The 22,768-nt window shown below is 39.2% G+C and overlaps 2 protein-coding genes and 1 long non-coding RNA gene across 5 annotated transcripts in view; 1 reads left to right on the forward strand and 2 right to left on the reverse strand.

Annotated features, from left to right (window-relative positions):
* LOC134293990 (uncharacterized) overlaps positions 1–22,768 on the reverse strand; it is a 136,983-nt gene that overhangs the window by 78,068 nt on the left and 36,147 nt on the right. The window lies entirely within an intron of this gene.
* fam219b (family with sequence similarity 219 member B) lies at positions 844–8,714 on the forward strand. 2 transcript variants are annotated; one of them, XM_062963461.1, is made up of 6 exons: positions 844–1,098; positions 2,351–2,468; positions 3,380–3,470; positions 3,741–3,818; positions 4,700–4,748; positions 5,905–8,714. In XM_062963461.1, exons 1-6 carry the CDS (start codon positions 859–861, stop codon positions 6,058–6,060), a joined length of 732 nt encoding a protein of 243 aa, XP_062819531.1. In that variant the 5' UTR covers positions 844–858; the 3' UTR covers positions 6,061–8,714. The 2 variants fall into 2 exon arrangements, with proteins under 2 accessions (XP_062819531.1, XP_008118949.1); XM_008120742.3 differs by having other exon boundaries at positions 2,369–2,468.
* Positions 9,582–22,727, reverse strand: mpi (mannose phosphate isomerase). 2 transcript variants are annotated; one of them, XM_062963458.1, is made up of 9 exons: positions 22,636–22,727; positions 21,484–21,624; positions 18,533–18,660; positions 18,005–18,205; positions 16,741–16,882; positions 16,206–16,388; positions 14,526–14,699; positions 13,368–13,576; positions 9,582–11,678 (listed from the first exon to the last, which is right to left on the reverse strand). In XM_062963458.1, exons 2-9 carry the CDS (start codon positions 21,497–21,499, stop codon positions 11,460–11,462), a joined length of 1,272 nt encoding a protein of 423 aa, XP_062819528.1. In that variant the 5' UTR covers positions 21,500–21,624; positions 22,636–22,727; the 3' UTR covers positions 9,582–11,459. The 2 variants fall into 2 exon arrangements, with proteins under 2 accessions (XP_062819528.1, XP_003227566.2); XM_003227518.4 differs by having other exon boundaries at positions 22,591–22,703.

Here is a 22,768-nt window from a genome sequence, read left to right on the forward strand (position 1 = left end):
GACAAATGGATTGTTTTCTTTTATGTTTAGTAAATTTAGTATAGGAAAATTTAAGACATTTAGTATAATGTCAAGTTTTTAAGCTACAGTAGAGTCTCACTTATCCAAGCTAAACGGGCTGGCAGAACCTTGGATAAGCGAATATCTTGGATAATAAGGAGGGATTAAGGAAAAGCTTATTAAACATCAAATTAAGTTATGATTTTAGAAATTAAGCACCACAACATCATGTTGTACAACAAATTGGACAGAAAAAGTAGTTCAATACGCTGTAATGTTATGTTGTAATTACTGTATTTACAAATGTAGCACCAAAATATCAAGATATTTTGAAAACATTGACTACAAAAATGGCTTGGATAATCCAGAACCTTGGATAAGTGATTCTTGGATAAGTGAGACTCTATGTGATTTTTATGCATTATAACTGTATTCTCAATTCGCTTCTGATACAATTTAAAAAACAAAAACAAACTACAAATAAGGATTAATAATAATAATAATAATAATAATTTTATTTTTATACCCCGCCACCATCTCCCCAGGGGGACTCGGGGCGGCTTACAGGTATAAAACAAGCATACAGTGGTATCAAATACAAAAACACCCAAATAAAATTCACAATCATTGTAAGACACATGTTAAAACACAGCAATAAAATCAGAAAATGAACTGGATTCCATGGCACTGAACCATAGTGTCAAACAGCATTAATTCTATGGCATAGAATACACATAAATAGCCAGGGCATTGAAGCACCACCGAGCCCAAGACCTCCAAAAGCCTAGAACGTCACAACCGGCACTTTTCTCTATTGCGGAAAGAAATACCGGCTTTCCATTGGGTTCCTCTTAACCAATGGGGTTGACGCTAGTAACTAACCAATCGGAGAGCGTGTGGGAATTTCTGGAGTCGGTGAGAGGCTTCTCCTTATTGGTGAGAATGCGCGATGACGTTTGGAGCGGGGGCGTGGCTTCGAAGGCGACTTTCCTCAGAGAAGCGGCCATGGCGACGGGGGATGGAGGCGAAGAGGAGCCGTCCTCGAGGTGGAGGGACCCCGCAGGCCCTGTGGCGCCGGCCCGGGCGAAGAGCGACCTGGTGAGGCCTCTGGAGGGGAAAGCAGGGCCTGTGGGTTTAGGGGAAGCCTGGAGAAAGGCCTTTTTGTGGACCTCTCAGAATCCCCCAAATAAAATATAATAGGCCTTGGACCCTCCAGGTGTTTTGGACTTCAACCCCCACAATTCCTAACAGCCTGTAGGCAGTTTTTTGTATTCTTTTTTAATTTAATGTGTTAATTATACAGTAGAGTCTCACTTATCCAACATAAACGGGCCAGCAGAATGTTGGATAAGCGAATATGTTGGATAATAAGGAGGGATTAAGGAAACGCCTATTAAACGTCAAATTAGGTTATGATTTTACAAATTAAGCACCAAAACATCATGTTATACAACAAATTTGACAGAAAAAGTAGTTCAATACTCAGTAATGTTATGTTGTAATTACTGTATTTACAAATTTAGCACCAAAATATCACGATGTATTGAAAACATTGACTACAAAAATGTGTTGGATAATCCAGAATATTGCGGGTGTTGGATAAGTGAGACTCTACTGTAATATATTGTATTGATAATAATATTATAATGTAATACACTATAATACTAATAATACAATATAATAATATTAACAATATAATACATTATGCTATACTAATTATATAATATATTATTATATAATATAATATATTGTATATACGTATAATGTTGATAATAATATAATGTAATACAATATACAGTAGAGTCTCGCTTATATCCAAAGCAGTTTGCCTTTTAGTAGTCAATATTTTTGTAGTCAATTTTTCAATAAATGGTGAAATGTTGGTGCTAAATTCATAAATACAGTAATTATTACATAATGTTATTGTGTACTGAACTGCTTTTTCTATCCATTTGTTGTAAAGCATGATGTTTTGGTGCTTAATTTGTAAAATCATAACCTAATTTGATGTTTAATAGGCTTTTCCTTAATCCCTCCTTATTATCCAACATTTTTGCTTATCCAGTGTTTTGCCTGCCCATTTATGTTGGATAAGTGAGACTCTACACTATTATAACTGAATATTATATATTACATGTAATATTACTAATAATATTACAGCATAATGATATAATACAATATAGTAATATATAATGCTAATATTGTGCTATGCTAATAATATAATACATTGTATGTACATATTATTTGTAAGCTGCTCTGAGTCCCCTTTGGGGTGAGAAGGGCAGGATATAAATGTAGTAAATAAAGAAATAATAATAAATAATAATTACAGCACCTGTTGAATTTACAGTCCTACTTTCACTCCCAGCAGGGGCAATGGGACAAGAAGAGGATGAGCAGGGAATCACCAGTGGAGAAAAGGGGACCCTACATCATGAGCAAAACGCCTTCTATTCAGGACAAACTGCGTAAGTCAGCACCACAGTTGTGGTGAAGTTGGAAAGGTTCCCCTCTTAATATACAAAGTAAACCAGAGAGATAGCAGAGATGTCCGAACGCATCTCCCTCTATGAACCACCGCGGAGATTAAGATCTTCCAGGGAGGCCCTTCTCTCAGTCCCGCCACTGTCACAAGCGTGATTGGCGGGGACAAGAGACAGGGCCTTCTCAGTGATTGCCCCCCAGCTATGGAACTCCCTTCCTGACAAGATTAGATCAGCCCCCTCCCTCCTGTCCTTTAGAAAATGGTAAAGACCTGGCTGTGGGACCAAGCCTTTGGGGCAGTGCAATGAGGCAAGATAGGAAACCTATTCCGCTAACCGGAGCCAGAATTGTGTCCAGAGTTGGTTTAAACAGCTGATTTTAAAGTAGATATAACTGATTTTGATGTTTAATGTTTTAATAACATTATATATTTATTATATATATGTATATTTAGAATTATTTTATTCTCAGCATGGAATGCTTGCCGTATATATGTTATGCTCTGCCCTGAGTCTCCTTCGGGGTGAGAAAGGCGGACTATCTATTTATTTATTTGTTTACAGTATTTATATTCCGCCCTTCTCACCCCGAAGGGGACTCAGGGCGGATCACATTGCACACATATAAGGCAAACATTCAATGCCATAACATAGAACAGAGACAGACGGAGGCACGGGCTGGCCTCGAACTCATGACCTCTTGGTCAGAGTGATTTGTTGCAGTTGCCTGCGCCACCGCCCGGCCATATAAATGTTTTAAATAAATAAATCATCTGAGGCAGCCCTAGAGGTAGAAATTTAGATCATAATGTAAATCATTTTGAATTTAAGTGACATCAACCTTGCTGCTCAGTGACCTTTTTGTTTCTATTTTGTTTTTTCATTTTGGCTTTCAGAGAAGCATCGTGAGATGGCAAAGGCAATGCTGAGGAGGAAGGGAGTGATTGCGGGAGCCATACGGCACCAACCTAAGTCAACAGCCAAAAGGTCCAAGCCCTTTTCTCTTATACAGGCAGCCCCCAAGTGACAAACAGAATAGGTTCTGTAGGTTTGTTCTTAAGTTAAATTTATTTTTAAGTCAGAACAAGCGCATTATTAAGTGTAACTCCAGCTAAATGTATATAGTACATAGAATCCTAGAATCATGGAATTGGAAGAGACCTCTCAAAAACTTGATCTCTGTCTCAGGCAGGAGAGAGAATAAGGAAAAGTGTCTGTAAGCTTTATCTTGTGTTGTATCTCTTTCTTTCCCTCTAGGTCAGTGAAGTTTAACAAAGGCTATGCTGCTCTCAGCCAGACTGCAGATGAAACCCTGGTGTCGCTGGATTCTGATAGGTGAGGAGTGACTAGAACCTACTTGATGGACCTGAGTAAAAGAAACCAAGGAGATTGAATATTTGCCATCGACCTAAATGGACTTCGGAGAGATTTGTGAAGAATATATCTTTTTATTTCATTGATAGCACTGGAGCCCTCGGTGGTTAAACTTTTGTGCCAGCAGGGCTGCTGTCCAAAAGGTTGGTGGTTCAAATCCGGGGAGTGGGGTGGGGTGAGCTCCCATCTGTCAGCTCCAGCTTCATGCAGGGACATGAGAAAAGCCTCCCACAGGATGGTCAAACATCAAATATCCGTGCGTCCCTGGGCAACGTCCTTGCAGACAGCCAATTCTCTCACACCAGGAGTGACTTGCAGTTTCTCAAGTCACTCCTGACATGGAAAAAAAAAATGATAGCACTTATATCTCATTTTTCAGCCAGAAGGGTCCAAAGAATAAAAAATTTAAAAGAACAGTTCATGGCCTAAAGCTTACTGCCCACAAACATTAAAGGACTAAGAGTTGAGGGAGGGAAAAGGAAAACAAGAGACTTAAGACACCCATGTAATTTAATGTGTGCATGTTTAAATATGTGCTTTTATAGTTGTATTTTATGTTTAATATATACGTTTATAGACACCTTTGACTATGTTGTGCTGTACCATACCTCAAGCCAAAAAGAGACGTGGGTAATAAACAGTTCTTGTTGTGGTGGTTGTTTTGAACATGATCACATTTGAGTGAACAAATATAATGGAGCAGTAATAGTATCATGGACATTGTTGGTCATAACAGGAGAAATAATGCCATTCTTGCTTTCTCTCTCTCTCTCTCTCTCTCTCTCTCTCTCTCTCTCTCTCTCTCTCTCTTTTATCTTCTCCTGACTTGGTTCTTTTCCTAGTGATGGGGAGTTGGAATCACGATGTTCCTCTGGTTACTCCTCTGCAGAGGTATGTCTGTTGTCTCTCTGCCTTTTACATCTATTTTTTTAATTAGTTTTCTTAAAATACATCCCTACATCAATACTTTCAATACCCTTATATTTCACACTCACCTCTGTGCCCCCCCCAAGCCACTTCAATTTACATTCTCCTTCCAAAATTCCATTTCTTCTTCATTTAAACCCTTCTCAATAAATTTTCCCCAAGCCTTGTCAAAGTCATTTTCCTTCCAAACCCCTTTCCTAACTCTTAACCTACATGTCAATTTATCGTTTATTGCTAATTTCCATAGTTCTTTATACCATTCTTCTATTTGTATGTTTATTTTATCTTTCCAGTTCCTTGCTATCAACAATCTTGCTGCAGTTAACCTTTACCTTTACTATGTTATTTAACTATTTTAACTGTTTTATTCTTATTTTATTGTATTATGATGTACTGGTAGTGATCCTGCCAGTTGTGTAAGCCTCCCTGAGTCCCCTCGGGGAGAAGGGCGGGGTAGAAATATCAGAAATAATAATAATAATAATAAGCACATTGGGTGCCGTGCCAAAAGATCTCAGCCGGCATTTGGAAACGAGACATTGACAAAATCACAATCTGCCAACTGCAAAAGACCACCCTACTGGGATCTGCACGCATCATCCGAAAATACATCACACAGTCCTAGACACTTGGGAAGTGTTTGACTTGTGATTTTGTGATATGAAATCCAGCATAATAATAATAATAATAATAATAATCCCACCTCCTGGCAACCTCTCCCAACAATTTTTGTGGCATTTTTATGGATGTTTGCTACCTTTACTGGTGTTAAATACCATTTCCAAACCAGTTTATAATAATTTTCTTTAACACGTATTGATAGGTTCCTTAAATGTCTTTGATTCCATAACTATCCAATCCACTTCCCTTATCATAATCCCTAAATCTTCCTCCCATATCTCTCTTAATAATGCATCCTTTATTTTTTTCCCTTGATTTCAATTATTATCTTATACATTTTGCTGGTTTTTCCTTTCATCCTATGGCGTGTTCTATTTATTTGGGTGCCAAACGAGACCTGATTGTTCTGGTTCTTGTAGTGTGTCTTCTGAATGGAAGGGGAGGAAAGGGCAACCACTGGTCTTTGACTTGACAACTCCCTCACTTTTTTCTTTTCCAGGTCAATCAGGATCTTAGCCGCCAGCTACTCCAGGACGGGTATCACCTTGATGAAATCCCCGATGACGAGGACCTCGACCTCATCCCCCCTAAGCCTATTTCATCCTCGCCTTGTGCCTGTTGCTTTGGGGAGTCTTCCTCCTGCTCCATCCAGTAAGAGGCGTTCTTCAGAGAGACGTCCTGCACAGGTCAAGATAGCAGCACTTTTTCTTTCTTTTGGGGAGCGTGGATGGCAGGCGATGGACGCCAGCCCAACCCTGACTAAGACCAACAAGGAGAGAAAAGGGAATTTGGTGACTGGGAGAACCAGGCATCCCTTTGCACTGTTGGCACTTGCTCAGGGCGCCAAGTGTTCTTTCAGGGCTATTTATGGTGGTGCAATATAGAACGCTATTAGGTGCAAGTGCTCAGGAGGCAGAGGGCCAGCACATTATTAGCCTTGCACTTGTGGAACGGGGCCGGGCAATGGAGAAGTCAGAATGAAAGAGGTCAAATCTCCATCTCCAGGATGGCAAGCTAAGATTCTTATCTACCAAAACTTGGGTGTCCAAACAAAAATAAAACGGCAACACTAAGGTCTGAACAAAGAGGATCTTCCTAGTGTACTCAGGATCCTTTCCTTTCGTGCCTGGACTATAATTTCTCTTAGTATGGCGAAATCCTTACCGGGAAGTCATCTTGGTGTTACTGACCCATTGGAGAGGATTTCCAATCTCAATCAGCTTGATCCATCATGTACCTTTTGGACTCTCAATGCTATCTCGGTAGCCAAAATGGTTGCTTTTCAATTTCTTCAAGCTTCAAAGCAATTTAAGTGTTTACACAAACTTCTGTTTTATCCTAAGGATTCAGGTTTTGGTTTCATGAATGGAAACTTGGGAGTTGAATTTGTAGGTTCTGTAGTAAAAGGAGAGGCCAATTCTATTCTCTTTCCCTGGAGACCGCACCTCTTGACAGGCTGGGGACTGTTCAGGGAAGTCACTGAATTCAGTGTGAAGGAAGATGGCAAATGGCAGATTGTTGTTGGTTGAAGTTGCTTCCTTTGTTGGAAACTTGTGCATGTTCAGACAAGAAGTCCACCAGACCTTGGTGCTGATAACCTCTGCTCTACAGATGGGTGATCAGCTGCTTGGATCTTCTGGAAAGGCCTAATTCTGACTTAAAGGTGCTGTTTCTCTTTACCCATTTTGCACACAGGGGCCTGCTTTTAAAATTTGCAGGAAATGCAGTCCTGTCCCTGCAGATTTAAGGAAGCTTATATGAGAGTGAGAACTGTCCATTTTCCAGTTACACGCGCCTGGTAGCAAGTTGCATCCTATTGTTATAACAACCTTAGAGGCTGGATAAGTGGCTGGATAGGTTGTGAGAGTGACTGGCACAATGGGAAAGGGCACAACCGTCCAACATACTGTGCGGACGGTTTTGCAACTGCGGATTCCAGCATCACAACACAGCTACATGTGTGTGATTTTGCAGCATGCAGCTACGGAATAAGCTCTTGGTCCCGGTGCAGGAAATGAACTGACACTAATTGCAGAATCTTTCAATGCTATATTAGCTTCTGTAACCAAAAAGCTGGGAGCTTATTTTGTCCCATGGATGGCAAGAAGACCTACTTTAGGTCAGATGAAGCCAGTACCTGTTTACCGTAACTTGGATGCTGTTTTGTGGGCACCAAGGATACAAGTGGGTCTGAATCAGTCATTTTTGGTGCTCCAACTTCGGGGCACCATCCCTGGTGGATCCACTGCCGTGGAGGCAGATAAGTCACGCTTTCTTTTGCTAAGGTTTGTCGTGTAGTTGGACAAGTCATGATTTCTCCAATCCATTTAGGAGTTTAGCACTGAATGAGCTTTGTTTGGAACATCTGCAGGATTCACTGGCCTTCCCTACAAAATAGCATTACATTTCCAATAGCAGGAAGTTCATAAGACCTTGCACTAATGCAGTTATTCTGGAATAGCGGTTCCAAGCCAAAGATGGCAGCTGCTCCTTCCTAGAAAACATGTGGGTAGACATGGGATGGAGTGGCCTCTTAGCAAAGAGATTTAATCCTAGACCAGCACCCTTCATTCTTCTAAATCAAGGGAACCTTTGGCCATTGAGATACTGCTGGTTACCATTCTCATTACTTGTGGTGGCAGAAAAGTTGAAATCCAAAATGTCCATGTTGGGAGTGAGGTCTTCTCCTGATCTTGATTTTTTTCTAGGTAAACAATACAGTTGGCACTTGGGAAGCTGATGGGAATGTGAGAATAGTTTTATTGGGATACAACACTGACCATAGCACAAAGCAGTGTTTGCCTACCACATTATTGGGGAATATTGCTAGCAAGGGGAGATAAAAACTATTCCAGCATTGGAGCCTCTAGGCACCCATAATCTCTTGCTTTTTACTTTATTTGGGTGTCTGAGATGACTTTACACTTTTACTTGATGACTTTACAAAAGTTAGATTTTCATAACAGAGCTGGAAGTCTTCTGACTAAATTTAGATGCAGGATAACCATGGGGAGGATGAGCAGAGGCACTATTGTTAGGAGATACTGCATCTCTGCCCCGAATCAAGTCTTGTCAGTGAAGGAGGAAGTATGTATATGTCCTTTTATTTATATGGCAATTATAGGGAGAAGGGAGGTCATTCTGCCCTGGAAAGGGCTTTAAAAGCTGCCTTAAAAAACTAAATACATTATATAGGAAGACAATCCTATTGGAGATTTAATATTATTGTATGTATAGAGAACTATGGAGTTTTTTGTTTTGGTACATTCTAAGCAAGGGAAACGTATATCAATAAACTTCTACCTTGTACTATGCAGGCTCCTTTTCTTTGTTACTGTATTGCAAATGGATGTTGGAAGTTGTAAAATCATCTAGGAATCACTTTCCTTCAGAGTAATGTATACATTGAGTGTCCTTTATTTGAAACTATTGGGACCTGGATTTCGATTGTCAGTTCCCCTCTATGTTCCTGTCTTCTGTTTGCTTAAAAGCATTATCATTTTGTGACAAATCCACACCTGATTTCAAATCTTTTGAAGCAAGGGAAATCTTTTTGCTCTGTGTTAAGACATTTTTTGCCATTTTTGGCCCAAAATACATATTGAAATAAACCTATCAAGTAACTTCCAGGTCATTTCTTGTTGTAGAAAATAACGCCTGAGATGCAGTGTGGAGAAAATGCCCCCCCAAATTTGCATCTAATCACATTTTATCCCAAGAGAGCAGTGTGGGATAAAATGTGATTACATGTACAGTAGAGTCTCACTTATCCAACATAAACGGGCTGGCAGAACATTGGATAAGCGAATATGTTGGATAATAAGGACGGATTAAGGAAAAGCCTATTAAACATCAAATTAGGTTATGATTTTACAAATTAAGCACCAAAACATGTTATACAACAAATTTGACAGAAAAAGTAGTTCAATACGCAGTAATGTAATGTTGTAATTACTGTATTTATGAATTTAGCACCAAAATATCATGATATATTGAAAACATTGACTACAAAAATGCGTTGGAAAATCCAGAACGTTGGATAAGCGAGTGTTGGATAAGTGAGACTCTACTGTATGTATTTGCTTGTCTATGAACACAATTTAGTGTTCCAACTGTTCCACCAGTATAATTTTTAAATATGTTTCCATCTACAAAAAATATACTGAAACGCTTAAAGTCTTTGGGGCAAAATTGCCACAAACCTCTTTTATTTAGCTGACTTTTTACTCAACACATTGACTTCTTTAACAAATGAAGACTTTACTCCAGTGAGATGATTTTGGGTAACTGCTTCCTCTTTTCCCCCTTGCCACCCCACTTGTATTCTTCTTGAGTATTATTAGCTCTAAACAGAGCACTGAAATGTGGACTACTGCAAAGGAAATGGGAGGAATGCTGGTTCATTCCAGGGATTTCTGCTGACGTCTTCCCTCTGCGCCACATACCTTTCCCTGATGCATCATCTTTACTCTAAAAATCAAAATACTATTTGGTTCAAATCTGTATCTGAAATTGATTGACATGAAGAAATTTTGTAAATGTGAAAGCTGTACCACAGAACTTTAAAAAATCCTAACTTCCAAGACTTAGTTTGGAACGGTGTTAAAGAGCTTGGAAATCTCTGGACTATGATGTTGGATCAGAAGGCTATATAGTCCTGAAAATCAACATTTCCAAGCTCTATACCAGCTCCTGACTCAATGATTCCTTTAAACACAATCTACTTTCACCATTAAATATTTTTGGCACATACAACTGCCAAAAATATATATGCCAAAGTACCATGGTAAGTTTCAAACATGCTAGCTGCAAACCATGATTACTGGTGCTGGTTTTTTGAAACTAACCATAGTTACGGTCAGCCAGTCTTTGGCAATTCTGTTCCAATATAACTTAGCCACAATTTAATAGACATGAATACTTAAAGACGTAAAGATATGTTTAAAACCAGGACTGGGCAAATGTCCCGTTTGCAAAACTTTTTGGGAGAGAAGCTTGGCGCCCTATGGCTTTCTTGTCTCTCGCACCAATATTTTTAATTGATACTTTCTGCTCTTAGAAAATGGGATCTAAAACACATATCAGCTCCACAAAAGCTAGGAAAAAAGTGTTCATTCTATGCATTTCTAGTCGTGTCACACAGTGGTTCTGAGCGGAAAAATCTGGCCTTGGAGAATGGCCTCAGCCCTGTTTTTAATTGAAACTCACCAGGTTAAAGGGAATAAATCAGGTTCGGACATGTTTGAGAGTCACAGCAAACCTAATATGTCATAAATAGATAAGCCATGGAGCTGTGGACAGAAAGGGAAAAGGTGTGGATTGTCGACTGATGCCAATGTTTATCTCCAAGATGCAGAGATACACTCTGGGTATTAATTGTTGTGGAGTGGGAACCGAGGCCTCGGACCCTTTGCCAGATTGTCTGGGGTGGATGGGAGTTGGAGTTCAACAACAACTGGAAATGTATAGGCTCCCCCTTTTCCCTAACTATATGATCTGTCTGGGTATTATAGCAGCTGTAATCTAAAACAGTCTCAGAACCAGGGCTGGGAATCATGCAAATTTCTAGATGTTGTTGGACTGCAACTCCCAATGGCTCCAAGCCAGCTTTGCCAATGACACAGCAAGCTGAGAGCGGCAGCCCAGAAACATCAAGAGACTGGGATTCAATTCCCATCTCTGCTTAAATATTTATGAACTGCAGCTCCCACCATCCATGCTGACTGATGGGATTTAAAGTTTGGTGGCATTTTGGACAATCACGGCCTTTCCAGCTCTCTCTCAAATGGCAACCCGATTTCTGAAGTAACAGCAGCAATGGAACCATCTTAAGCAGCAGAGATTTCCTGCCTGCTTTTAAAAAAATTACTTGACAAATTGTAGGGGCAAGAAGGGTGGGAAACAGTTGCCAACCGTACGAGGATCGAGCGGGAATAAAGCTGGGCTCCTGACACAGTGATCTGATGGGTGGAAATCAACGGAGGGGCCCAGGCCAGCTTCTATTGATGCTATGTGAGTCAGAGCAAAGGGAGGGGAAGAGCGAAGAGTCCCACGTTATAAGAGGCAGCAGGCGCGGAAGAGGAGCATCCCTTCGCCATTGGAGAGGTGCAAAGAGACGCTCTCGTTGGCGGAGATGAACAGCACGGAGCCCCGGCTGAGGGCCATTTCGGACGCGGCGGCGGTGGAGGTGCCCACGGCCGCCCCCTGCACCACCAGCACGATGCTAGCAGAGTCCACGGCGGAAATGAGGTATAACTTAATGGAAGCAGGAATCTGAAATTTCAAAAAGAAAGTGAGAGTTAGGCAGCAAAGGAGAGGTGAAGTCTGGCTTGGGCACCTACTTCAATCTTTCAAGCAGAAGACCATTACGAAGTATAATCATGTTTAAGTTGATTTAATATATAATGTGTCATGTACAAGGGCTATCCAGAAAGTACATTACGTTTTGGAATTAAAAATGAACAAAGTATAGGAGAAAACATTTACCATATGCAGTTGAAAGCCAGACCCAAATACCACTTCTCAACATAGTCCCCATTGAAATCTAGGCACTTATCATAGCGATAAAAGAGTTTGGAAAGTCCTTCCCCACCAAACTTTGCCGCTTGGCTTGCATCCTCAACCACGCGGGTGTCCCTTCTCGCAGCTGCGCAAACTTAATCCAAACTTAAAGATTTTGATATTATTGTACACAACTTTAAGGTCATTCTGCCATTTTCCTTCCCAGTCATTCAAAAAGGCAAGACCAGTGTAGAGATCAGTGACTCTTAAATTATCCTGGGACAGACTAAGCTCTCTGCTTTTGCTACTCAGCTCAGAAATCATTCCTTTTATAAGAGTATTTTTTTGTGTCAGGAGCAACTTGAGAAACTGCAAGTCACTTCTGGTGTGAGAGAACTGGCCGTCTGCAAGGACGTTGCCCAGGGGACGCCCGGATGTTTTCCATCCTTGTGGGAGGCTTCTCTCATGTCCCTGCATGGAGCTGACAGAGGGAGCTCATCTGCACTCTCCCCAGGTTGGATTCGAACCTGGCAACCTTCAGGTCAGCAACCCAACCTTCACGTCACTAGGCTTTAAGCCACTGTGCTACCGGGGGCTTCTTTATAAGAGTTAAGGTACAATACTTAAAAGTTACCCAATGATAACTCAGATATTTTAGCTTGGTTTTTTGGCTAAGATTTCTAAACTGACACATGAGCATGTATAATAAGTCAGGATCAGAACAAAACAAGGGGCAGTGTCAAATTCTCTGTCACTTTCACCTTCAAGCAACACCATGAATGAACCAACAGTGACAAAGCCTCATTATTTTCCCATTTAGAGGCCTTGCTATATGATCCAGGGGCCCCTGGTGGCACAGTGTGTTAAAGTGCTGAGCTGCTGAACTTGCAGACCAAAAGGTGCCAGGTTCAAATCCCGGGAGCAGAATGAGTGCCCGCTGTTAGCCCCAGCTCCTGCCAACCTAGCAGTTCGAAAACATGCCAATGTGAGTAGATCAATAGGTACCGCTCTGGTGGGAAGGTAACGGCGCTCCACGCAGTCATGCTGGCCACATGACCTTGGAGGTGTCTATGGACAATGCCGGCTCTTTGGCTTAGAAATGGAGATGAGCACCCCAGAGTCAGACACGACTGGACTTAACGTCAGGGGAAACCTTTAACTTTTAATACGATCCAACCTTTCCCATTTGTGGATTTAATTTGCACATTCCTTCTAGGAATCTCTAGGTTCTCCAAGGTGAAATGTCAGATCAACCTTTGCCCGGTGTTGACTCAAAAGTCTCCTTGGAGGACTTGCAAGATGCTAGAGATAACAAGTTAACCAAATCTGGAAATATTAAAGCCACAAATGTGTGGGGGGGGGGGGGGGGCAACTGTAAATATATTAGGCTGGGCCCTGCAGAAACTGATATTTACTGCATTTCCGAAGCCAAGGTGAAATGGGGAGGAAGAGGAAACGTACCACGATCTTCATGACGGAAAAGTCTGGAACGGGTGGGTCGTAGAGGTAGACGTAAGGGTCTAGGCGGCTTTGTACGGGGGCCAAGAGCTTGGTACTGCTGGGAGCCGGAGTGTAGTTCAGCATTTCGCACAAGGTGAGGACGTCAATGAACTTGGGGGTCAGGCCGGCTCGGACAGTGTTGTCAGAACACGCCATGCACTCGATGCAGTCTGCGGAAACAGAAAGAGCCTTGGAAGGAAGGCACGCTATGCAGGGGACGAGAGAGCCATCTTCTATGGCAGGGGTCCCCAAACTAAGGCCCGGGGGCCACATGCGGCCCATCAAAGCCATTTATCCGGCCCCCGGCCCCTCCCTCACCCGGTGCGTGCCTTCCAGAGTTTTTCTTGTTTATAATACTATTTGAATTAGTATTTAATTAATAATGAATTATCAAGGGGGTGCTTTGCTAGTGCTTTTGGTGCAAAAAGGCAGAAAGGGGCTGGACTAAATGGTGCAAGGGGTCTCTTCCAATCCTCTTATTATTATTATTATTATTATTGACACAAAGACATAGTATATATGCAAGCAAGCAAACAAGATATATATGCTGGATTTTGTATCATAAAATCATAAGTTCCCAAGCGTTTAGGGCTGTGTGATGTATTATTATTATTATTATTAACAACATAGAGGCTCGGTGGCCATCTGTCAGGGGTGCTTTGCTTGTGCTTTTGGTGCTCAAAGGTAGAAGGGGGTTGGACTAAATGGCCCAAGGGGTCTCTTCTAACCTTCTTTATTATTTTTATTATGATTATGATTGTTATTAACATTGAGGCTGTATTTGTTCCCGTTTGGGTTTTTTTTTTACTTCAAAATAAGAGATGTGCAGTGTGCATAGGAATTTGTTTATAGTTTTTTTTTTTCAACTATAGTCCGGCCCTCCAACGATCAGAGGGACCGTGAACTGGCCCCCTCTTTAAAAAGTTTGGGGACCCCTGTTCTATGGCATGGGTGATCAAAACACAGCCCATGGGTCATTTGTAGCCCTCAGAGTCCAAGCAGGGATTAATTTCCATGCTTGAACTCTGCAGTTTCATGTTTCCACATTAAGTCCAGAAACACATCAGCTGTGGATATGGGAATGGTACTATATTTTCTCCCTTCGACTTATAAACTCACCTCCATAGAGGTAGGCATGAGGCTCGTTGGCTCCCAGGAACATGCATTCTCCCGGCTGCAGCTTCACCACGTTCAGGAAATAGATGGCGAAGCAGCCGATGTCTCCAGGATACTGGGAATGGAGTCGGAGGAGCAGCTCCCCACAACTGGTGGATATGTTTTTCCCCGCAGCCGCTGTGGGGAGAAGGGGAAAGAGAGTCCAGTGAAGCATAATGGGTCAAAAAGTGGAATCTATGCAGATAACATGAAGGCATTAAGAGGCTTGAGTGGGACCAACTTGGATCTAAGCTGCTTGTAAGGTCTCTGGGTCTGCCCAACAAAATTACTGTTCAATTAATGGAACTTGTCTGTCATTTGCAAGTACTGAAAGAGGTCATAAATGAGTAAACAAACAGGAGGGGAAGCCTCTATAAACACACCAATGGAAGCCCACATTCTTCCCCACTAGCAGTAAAACTGGTTTCCTGGAATGGGTTCAATAGGCTGGCAGAGCTTCCACAGGGAGAAAACAAAAGAGCCGGATACTACTAAAAACTACAGATCTGTGCCTACATGCCCAAAGGTGTCATGAGAAATGTGGTCAAAGTTGAAGATTGCTTTCTTAAACCTAAAGAAGAAAGGGAAAGGTCTTCTCAATTTGGAAAAACTTCCCGATGGTGAACGTGAAAGAGACAAGGAGCCCTCTGTTTACAAAGTGGCTTGCATTGAAAGTTGTGCTTATGGCAATCACAATGTTTCCATAACAAGGTTTGTTCAGAGATTTTCCTTTCTCAAAGGCCGAGAGAGTGTGACTTTCCCAAAGTCACCCAGTGAGTTTCCATGGCTAACGAAAGACCTGAACTTTGGTCTCCAGAACCACAGTCCAAAACTCCAATAACACGATGTAACAAAATTTGAAAAAAAAAAATCCACCATGTCTCCTATCTCAATATAACAATATAATAATATATAATACTGTACTAATATTATGCGATACTAATAATATAATATATTGTATATACATATAATATTGATAATATTATAATGTACTACAATATAATAATAATACACTAATATAATTGTCTATTATATATTGCATGTAATATTGCTAATACTATTGCAGTATAGTGGTATAGTACAATATAGTAATATGTAATGCTTATGTTGTGTTATGCCAATAATATAATATATTGTATGGTTCCCGTCCCCTTGATCAGGTTGTGTAAGTGTTATTTATTGCTATATAATTGTATTGTTTTACCTTGCTTGATAATGTGTTATTATGTTGCTATGTAATGTATGTGTTGTTTTTATGATTGGAAACCGCCCTGAGTCCCATCCGGGAAATAGGGCGGTATATAAAGTTGTTATTGTTGTTGTTATGTACATATACTTGTAAGACGCCCTGAGTCCCCTTCGGAGTGAGAAGGGTGGGATATAAATGTTGCAAATGAATAAATAAATATTCATTGAAAAACTGTAGCAAAATGTGCTGCAAGATGTCCCATAAAACCAAAGTTTTTGCAGTTTAATAAACCTTTCTGATGTTGTTTATGATAGAACTGATTAGGAAATTATATTTATAACCCAGGACCAAAATTTGTGTTACATAGTGTGATTATACCGCATTGTCTTTCTTTCCAAAGTCATTAGAAACAGGGAATGACAACCATTGTAACTTATTCCTTCAATATAACTCACCTTCCTGGGAGATGCGCTTCACCAGCATATTGAGCTGGTCCACGAAGACCTTCTTCTCGCTCTTCATCATCCTGGTGAAGCAGACGCGCAAGGCGGCCGCAACACCCCGGGGATCGTCCCTCACGCTGCGCTCCAGCTGCTCCGCCGCCACATTCCCAATTAATGTCCGGAATTCAGGAACATCTGCAGGAAAGGTCCAAAAAGGTCAGGCTTGCTGCCTCCTGGACAGACCATTCATAAATCTGCAGAATAGCAAACCAGAATATTTTCCCACTAACCGATGCATATTATTCCAGAGTCCGCTACTCTCGAGAGGAATTGCCTTGGCGTTAAAGCAACTCTATAGGAATGCAGAGGAGCAAATCCTTGGCTGCAGAATCCTCCCAGCGGTCACTCACTGGATCCGTTTCCGAAGCTACGCCCATTTATACAGAAATCTCATCACCTACCGAGACTTCTCACACTCAAGGTTTGGTGACTGGCGCTTTGCACCATGTACGCACTTTCCCATGGAAGGGTCCCATTTCATGCTTACTCTGGAGGAAGCCCACGATTTCCTCTCCCGGCCGGAAGCCGCACATGCCCTCAAAGGGGGTGAGGGCAATAGCCATCTCCGGCTTGTGGTTGGCATCTGGATAATGCTCCGGAGACTGAGCGTGAAGCTTTTCGGCCAGTTCCTGAGAAGGAAAGAAGGAGGGGGGCCAAAGCTGAGACCTGGGCCATGGGATATCTAGGCTGCTATGATGGCTTAACCTGTGACAGACTCCGAATAGGACCCAAAGACCATAGGGAACAGATAGACTCCAAATGGGACTCAAAGACCACAGGAAGCGTAAAATATACAATATAATTTACAATAACATATAATAATATATTGTATAAACATATAGTATTGACAATATTATAATGTGATATGATACAATACTAATAATAATACAATATAATAATATTAATTATATATTATATGTAATATTACAGTATAGTGAAATAGTACAATATAGTAATTTAATGCTAATATTGTGCTATGCTAATGATACAATATATTGTATGTACATATAATTTGTAAGTCGCTCTGAGCCCCCCTTCAGGGTGAAAAGGGCGGGATATAAATGCAGTAAGTAAATAAATAAATACTCCAAATACGACCCAAAAACTATAGGCAGTGGATAGACTCCAAATAGGATCCAAAGACCATAGGGAGCCATATTATATCCTCAGAGTTTTCCATGAAGAAGAATTCACATTTATTGTTGAACAAAAAAAATGAACATTTATTATATACTGTACAGCAGTTGTCATCACAAACCAACATAACCATAAACTGTAAATCCTATCAAGAATTTCTTGTTACTACCATTATTTCCATGTACAACACTCTATGGTACGTACATTTACCAATCCTGTATGCTCTGGTGTTCTGTTTGGTGGGCATGCTTCCAAACAAAAACTTTGCTAGGTCTTACTTTCGGGGGAGGCCTTATATTTAGCAATTCAGCAAAACCTCTACTAGGTCTTATTTTCTTGGGATGTCTTATTTTAGGGGAAACAGGGTAGGTCTGTGTGGTCAATGAAAAAATGTTTCAATACTCATTACGAAATTAAAAACAAAATTATGCACAGCTCGAACAAGTACTGTGCCTTGTTACCTGTACCTTATTAAATAAGCAATCACCTTTCTTTAAGAATACAGAGACGGAAAAGACATTGCGGCCATTGGGAATTCCATGACTCAGGCCCCATAAACCAAAAGGGTATCAAATCACAACCGGAGTGTTTCCACATCACGAAGACCGGCTTACCTTGGTGGGATGGGCTTGGATGGACAAAGCCGTGTTGACGGACAGCACTTTGAACAAGAAAGGCAGCTGGCCCTGGAAAGTCTCCTTCACCTTGGAGCCCAGGCAGCCCGGGTTGACCGCAATCCACTGCCCCAAGGTCTTTTGCGGGATGCGGTTGTCACGAATCACGGCATCGCCTTTGGGGTGGGTGCCCATCCAGAGCTGGGAGGGAAGAAGCCAAAAGCACAGGCCTTGTTGTCGTATGCATGGTATTGTAGATCCAAATACAAACTTGCACTAAATTGAGGATCTTCCAAAGTATCCAAAATATTGTATGAACCAGGTAAGGGTAAACTTCTGCCTTCCCTCCAGGTGTTTTGGACTCCAACTCCCACCATTCCTAACAGCCTACCGGCTGTTAGGAATGGTGGGAGTTGGAGTCCAAAACACCTGGAGGGAAGGCAGAAGTTTGCCCATACCTGTCGTAATAAAAATGCAAAGGAAAAAAATTAATAGTGGCAATGAACTGGGAATCGGGCCCGCACTTACCTCCGCATAGGGCTTCTCTGCTTCGATTTGCACCGTGGGATCGCTGCTTGCCAAGAGTTTGGCGACCTCGCTGTCCCGGCCTGGTTTTCCCCAGGCATAGTTCTGCACAGCGCAGGAGAGCGGGAAGACTGATAAGAATACAACATAATAATATTAATTATATATCCTATATGGCATGTAATATTACCAATAATATTACAGTACAGTGGTATAGTATAATATAGTAATATATAATGCTTATAGTGTGCTATGCTAATAATATAATACATAGTATATACATATAATATTGATCATAATATTATAATGTAATGCAATATAATACTAATAATACAATATAATAACATTAATTATATATTATATTTTAAATGTAATATTACTGATAATATTACAGTATAGTGGCATAGTATAATATAGTAATATATAATGCTAATATTGTGCTATGCTAATCATATAATAGATTGTATATACATATAATATTGATCATAATATTATAATGTAATGCAATATAATACTAATAATACAATAATATAAATTATATATTATATTTTAAATGTAATATTACTGATAAAATTACAGTATAGTGGTATAGTATAATATAGTAATATATAATGCTTATAGTGTGCTATGCTAATAATATAATACATGGTATATACATATAATATTGATCATAATATTATAATGTAATGCAATATAATACTAATAATACAATATAATAACATTAATTATATATTATATTTGAAATGTAATATTACTGATAATATTACAGTATAGTGGTATAGTATAATATAGTAATATATAATGCTAATATTGTGCTATACTAATAATATAATATATTGTATGTACATATAATATTGATAATATTACAATGTAATGCAATATAATACTAATAATACAATATAATAACATTAATTATATATCATATATTACATGTAATATTACTAATATTATTACAGTACAGTGGTATAAATACAATAGTTATATATAATGCTAATATTGTGATATGCTAATCATATAATAGATTTAAAAAGAGCTCTGTTATGGCCCCTTCTATACTGTCCTATATCTCAAGATGTGATCCCAGGTTTTCTGTTTATCCCAGATTATCTGGTAGTGCGGACTCATATAATCCAGTTTAAAGCAAAAAAAAACAGATTATATTCGGTCCTGGGAAATAAATAATAATAATAATAATAATAATAATAATAATAATAATACGTTTATTTATATCCCGCCTCCATGTCCCCTGAAGAGGACTCGGGCGGCTCACAGAAATATCAAATAAAACAATAACAGTATACAATAGACAAAAACATGCACCAATGATAAAATCTAAACATTAACCTATGAAATAAAAAACGCTTAATAAAACATATGTAATGTAAGCTTTTATTATGGTCAATGAGCAGCTCATATCAAGGGCGCCCAGTCCGGTACATCCATATGAAATCTGAGATGTTATGTACTTCAAAATTAATAAAACTTAATAAAATTTAAAATCTAGGCTAAAAACTTCTACATTAATATAAACCATTATAAAATGGAATCATTGACAAAATTTAAAATCTAGGCTAAAAGCTTCAACATTAACAAAAACCATTATAAAATTGAATCATTGACAAAATTTAAAATCTAGGCTAAAAGCTTCAACATTAATAAAAAAACCATTATAAAATTGAATCATTGACAAAATTTAAAATCTAGGCTAAAAGCTTCAACATTAATAAAAACCATTATAAAATGGAATCATTGACAAAATTTAAAATCTAGGCTAAAAACTTTAACATTAATAAAAACCATTATAAAATTGAATCATTGACGAAATTTAAAATCTAGGCTAAAAACTTCAATATTAATAAAAACCATTATAAAATTGAATCATTGACAAAATTTAAAATCTAGGCTAAAAGCTTCAAAATTAATAAAAACCATTATAAAATTGAATCATTGACAAACTTTAAAATCTAGGCTAAAAGCTTCAACATTAATAAAAACCATTATAAAATTGAATCATTGACAAAATTTAAAATCTAGGCTAAAAGCTTCAATATTAATAAAAACCATTATAAAATTGAATCATTGACAAAATTTAAAATCTAGGCTAAAAGCTTCAACATTAATAAAAACCATTATAAAATTGAATCATTGACAAAATTTAAAATCTAGGCTAAAAGCTTCAACATTAATAAAAACCATTATAAAATTGAATCATTGACAAAATTTAAAATCTAGGCTAAAAACTTTAACATTAATAAAAACCATTATAAAATTGAATCATTGACAAACTTTAAAATCTAGGCTAAAAGCTTCAACATTAATAAAAACCATTATAAAATTGAATCATTGACGAAATTTAAAATCTAGGCTAAAAACTTTAACATTAATAAAAACCATTATAAAATTGAATCATTGACAAAATTTAAAATCTAGGCTGAAGATCATAAAACATAGAATTAAAATAAATAAATAGGGCCTGCCTGGAAGGGTCCTAAAATGATCCAATCAGATAATGTGGATTTCCTGCTTTGCTAACCTGGATTACCTGGCTGCGTAGAAGGGGCCTGGGTTTACACTGTCATATAATCCAGTTCGAAGCAGATAATCTGGATTTTATTTGGGGCCAAAGAGAAAGGGGTGAGAAGCAATGGAAGGTTAGAATTCTTCTGTGGGGTCTACACAGAAGAATTAACGCAGTTTGACCCCACTTGAAGCGCCACGGCTCGATATTATGGCCTCTTTGGGCAGAGAAGGCTCAAGACTGGACACAGCTATGGGCAGCTAAAGCAGTATCACGCCACATTCATTCTCCAGTGTAGACGCGGCCGGAGAGAAGGCGGTGTATCGCCCAGACCTTGATTTCCGAGGTCCGGATCATACCCCTCCCCCCTCCCATCTAAACCGGAGTGACTCCGCTTCGCTTCCATCCCGTGTAGACGCAGCCCAGCCCCGCTCACCTTTTAACTCTGCCATACTTCTTCTCCTCAGCGTCGCTTAAAAGCCTCGTTTTTCCCAGCCGGCAAAAGGGAGTGAAGCCACGCCCCTTTCAGAGCATGCCGGGAAATGTAGTCCTTTAATCCAGATTCTTTCTCTTTCTTCTAGGAATCCGAATTGTGGGTGGAGGAGAGAGGCAAAAGGGGCATGAAAAATATTGGAAACACGCCTCTCTCTCTCTCTATATATATATAGAATCCCGTAACATTGAGCCATGGCAGTTAGAACGGTATCAAACTGAGTTAATTCTACAGTGCAGATGCATCCACTCTCTCACTCTCTCTCTCTAATTTATTATTTTATTTATTTACTACATTTATATCCCGCTCTTCTCACCCCAAAGAGGACTCAGAGAGGCTTACAAATCAAATGTACATACAATATATTATTAGCATAGCACAATATAAGCATTAAATTACTATATTGTACTATACCATTATATGGTAATATTATTAGCAATATTACATTTAATATATAATATATAATAAATTTTATATTATATTATTATTAGTATAATATTGTATTACACTATATTATTGTCAATATAAGTATGTACAATATATTATATATTTATAAATTATTGTATATTATATACATATATACACACACAGAATATAAATGTATGTAAAATTAGCATAGCATGTTGCTATATATATCATACATATATATATATATATACACACACACACATACACACATGTGGATGCATCTACACTGTAGAATTAACGCAGTTTGATACCGCTCTAATTGCCATGGTTCCATACTATGGAATCCTAGGTGTTGTAGTTATACAAGACAAAACTGGTGAAAGTTCTGGAGGCCATATTGGGTCGTGGCAGTTAGAGCTGTATCAAAGTGTGTTAATTCTACAGTGCAGATTCATCCACTATATATAAAACACATACACATATATGATAGATGCATCTATATTGTATATTTAATAGCTTTTTTGTACATTTTATTAAATGGTTATGATTATATATACATATGTTATTTATTGTATTTATTGTTTGTTGTTCTAATTTAATCTAAACTAAAAAATATTGCTGCGCTCTTAAACGGTATATTACGGTAGGAAGAAAGCCCAGGTCTCTCCACCGCGCATGCTCACTCGCCTTCCTTCCCCGAGCCCTCACTCGCTGTTTCTCCAACAAGGCGCCATAGTCTCCCTTCGCGCATGCGTGTTGCTCACCTCCCTCCCCGCCCGCTGATGAGGTCACAAAGAGGGATAAAGCGAGAAGGGGGCTG

The sequence above is a fragment of the Anolis carolinensis genome, unplaced genomic scaffold (assembly GCF_035594765.1).
Source record: "Anolis carolinensis isolate JA03-04 unplaced genomic scaffold, rAnoCar3.1.pri scaffold_11, whole genome shotgun sequence".
Classification (NCBI taxonomy): domain Eukaryota; kingdom Metazoa; phylum Chordata; class Lepidosauria; order Squamata; family Dactyloidae; genus Anolis; species Anolis carolinensis.

Bases quoted from the DNA above. Each gene is read 5' to 3' on its own strand.
- mpi (XM_062963458.1), bottom strand. The intron at 16,883-18,004 runs GTAAGCCGGTCT...TTTCCTTCTCAG, and splicing joins TCCAAGCCCATCCCACCAAG to GAACTGGCCGAAAAGCTTCA. The intron at 11,679-13,367 runs GTACGTTTCCTC...TTGAAATTTCAG, and splicing joins TTTCCGTCATGAAGATCGTG to ATTCCTGCTTCCATTAAGTT.
- fam219b (XM_062963461.1), top strand. From the start codon at position 859: ATGGGGTTGACGCTAGTAACTAACCAATCGGAGAGCGTGTGGGAATTT. The intron at 1,099-2,350 runs GTGAGGCCTCTG...TTGAATTTACAG, and splicing joins CCCGGGCGAAGAGCGACCTG to TCCTACTTTCACTCCCAGCA. The intron at 3,819-4,699 runs GTGAGGAGTGAC...TTCTTTTCCTAG, and splicing joins GTGTCGCTGGATTCTGATAG to TGATGGGGAGTTGGAATCAC.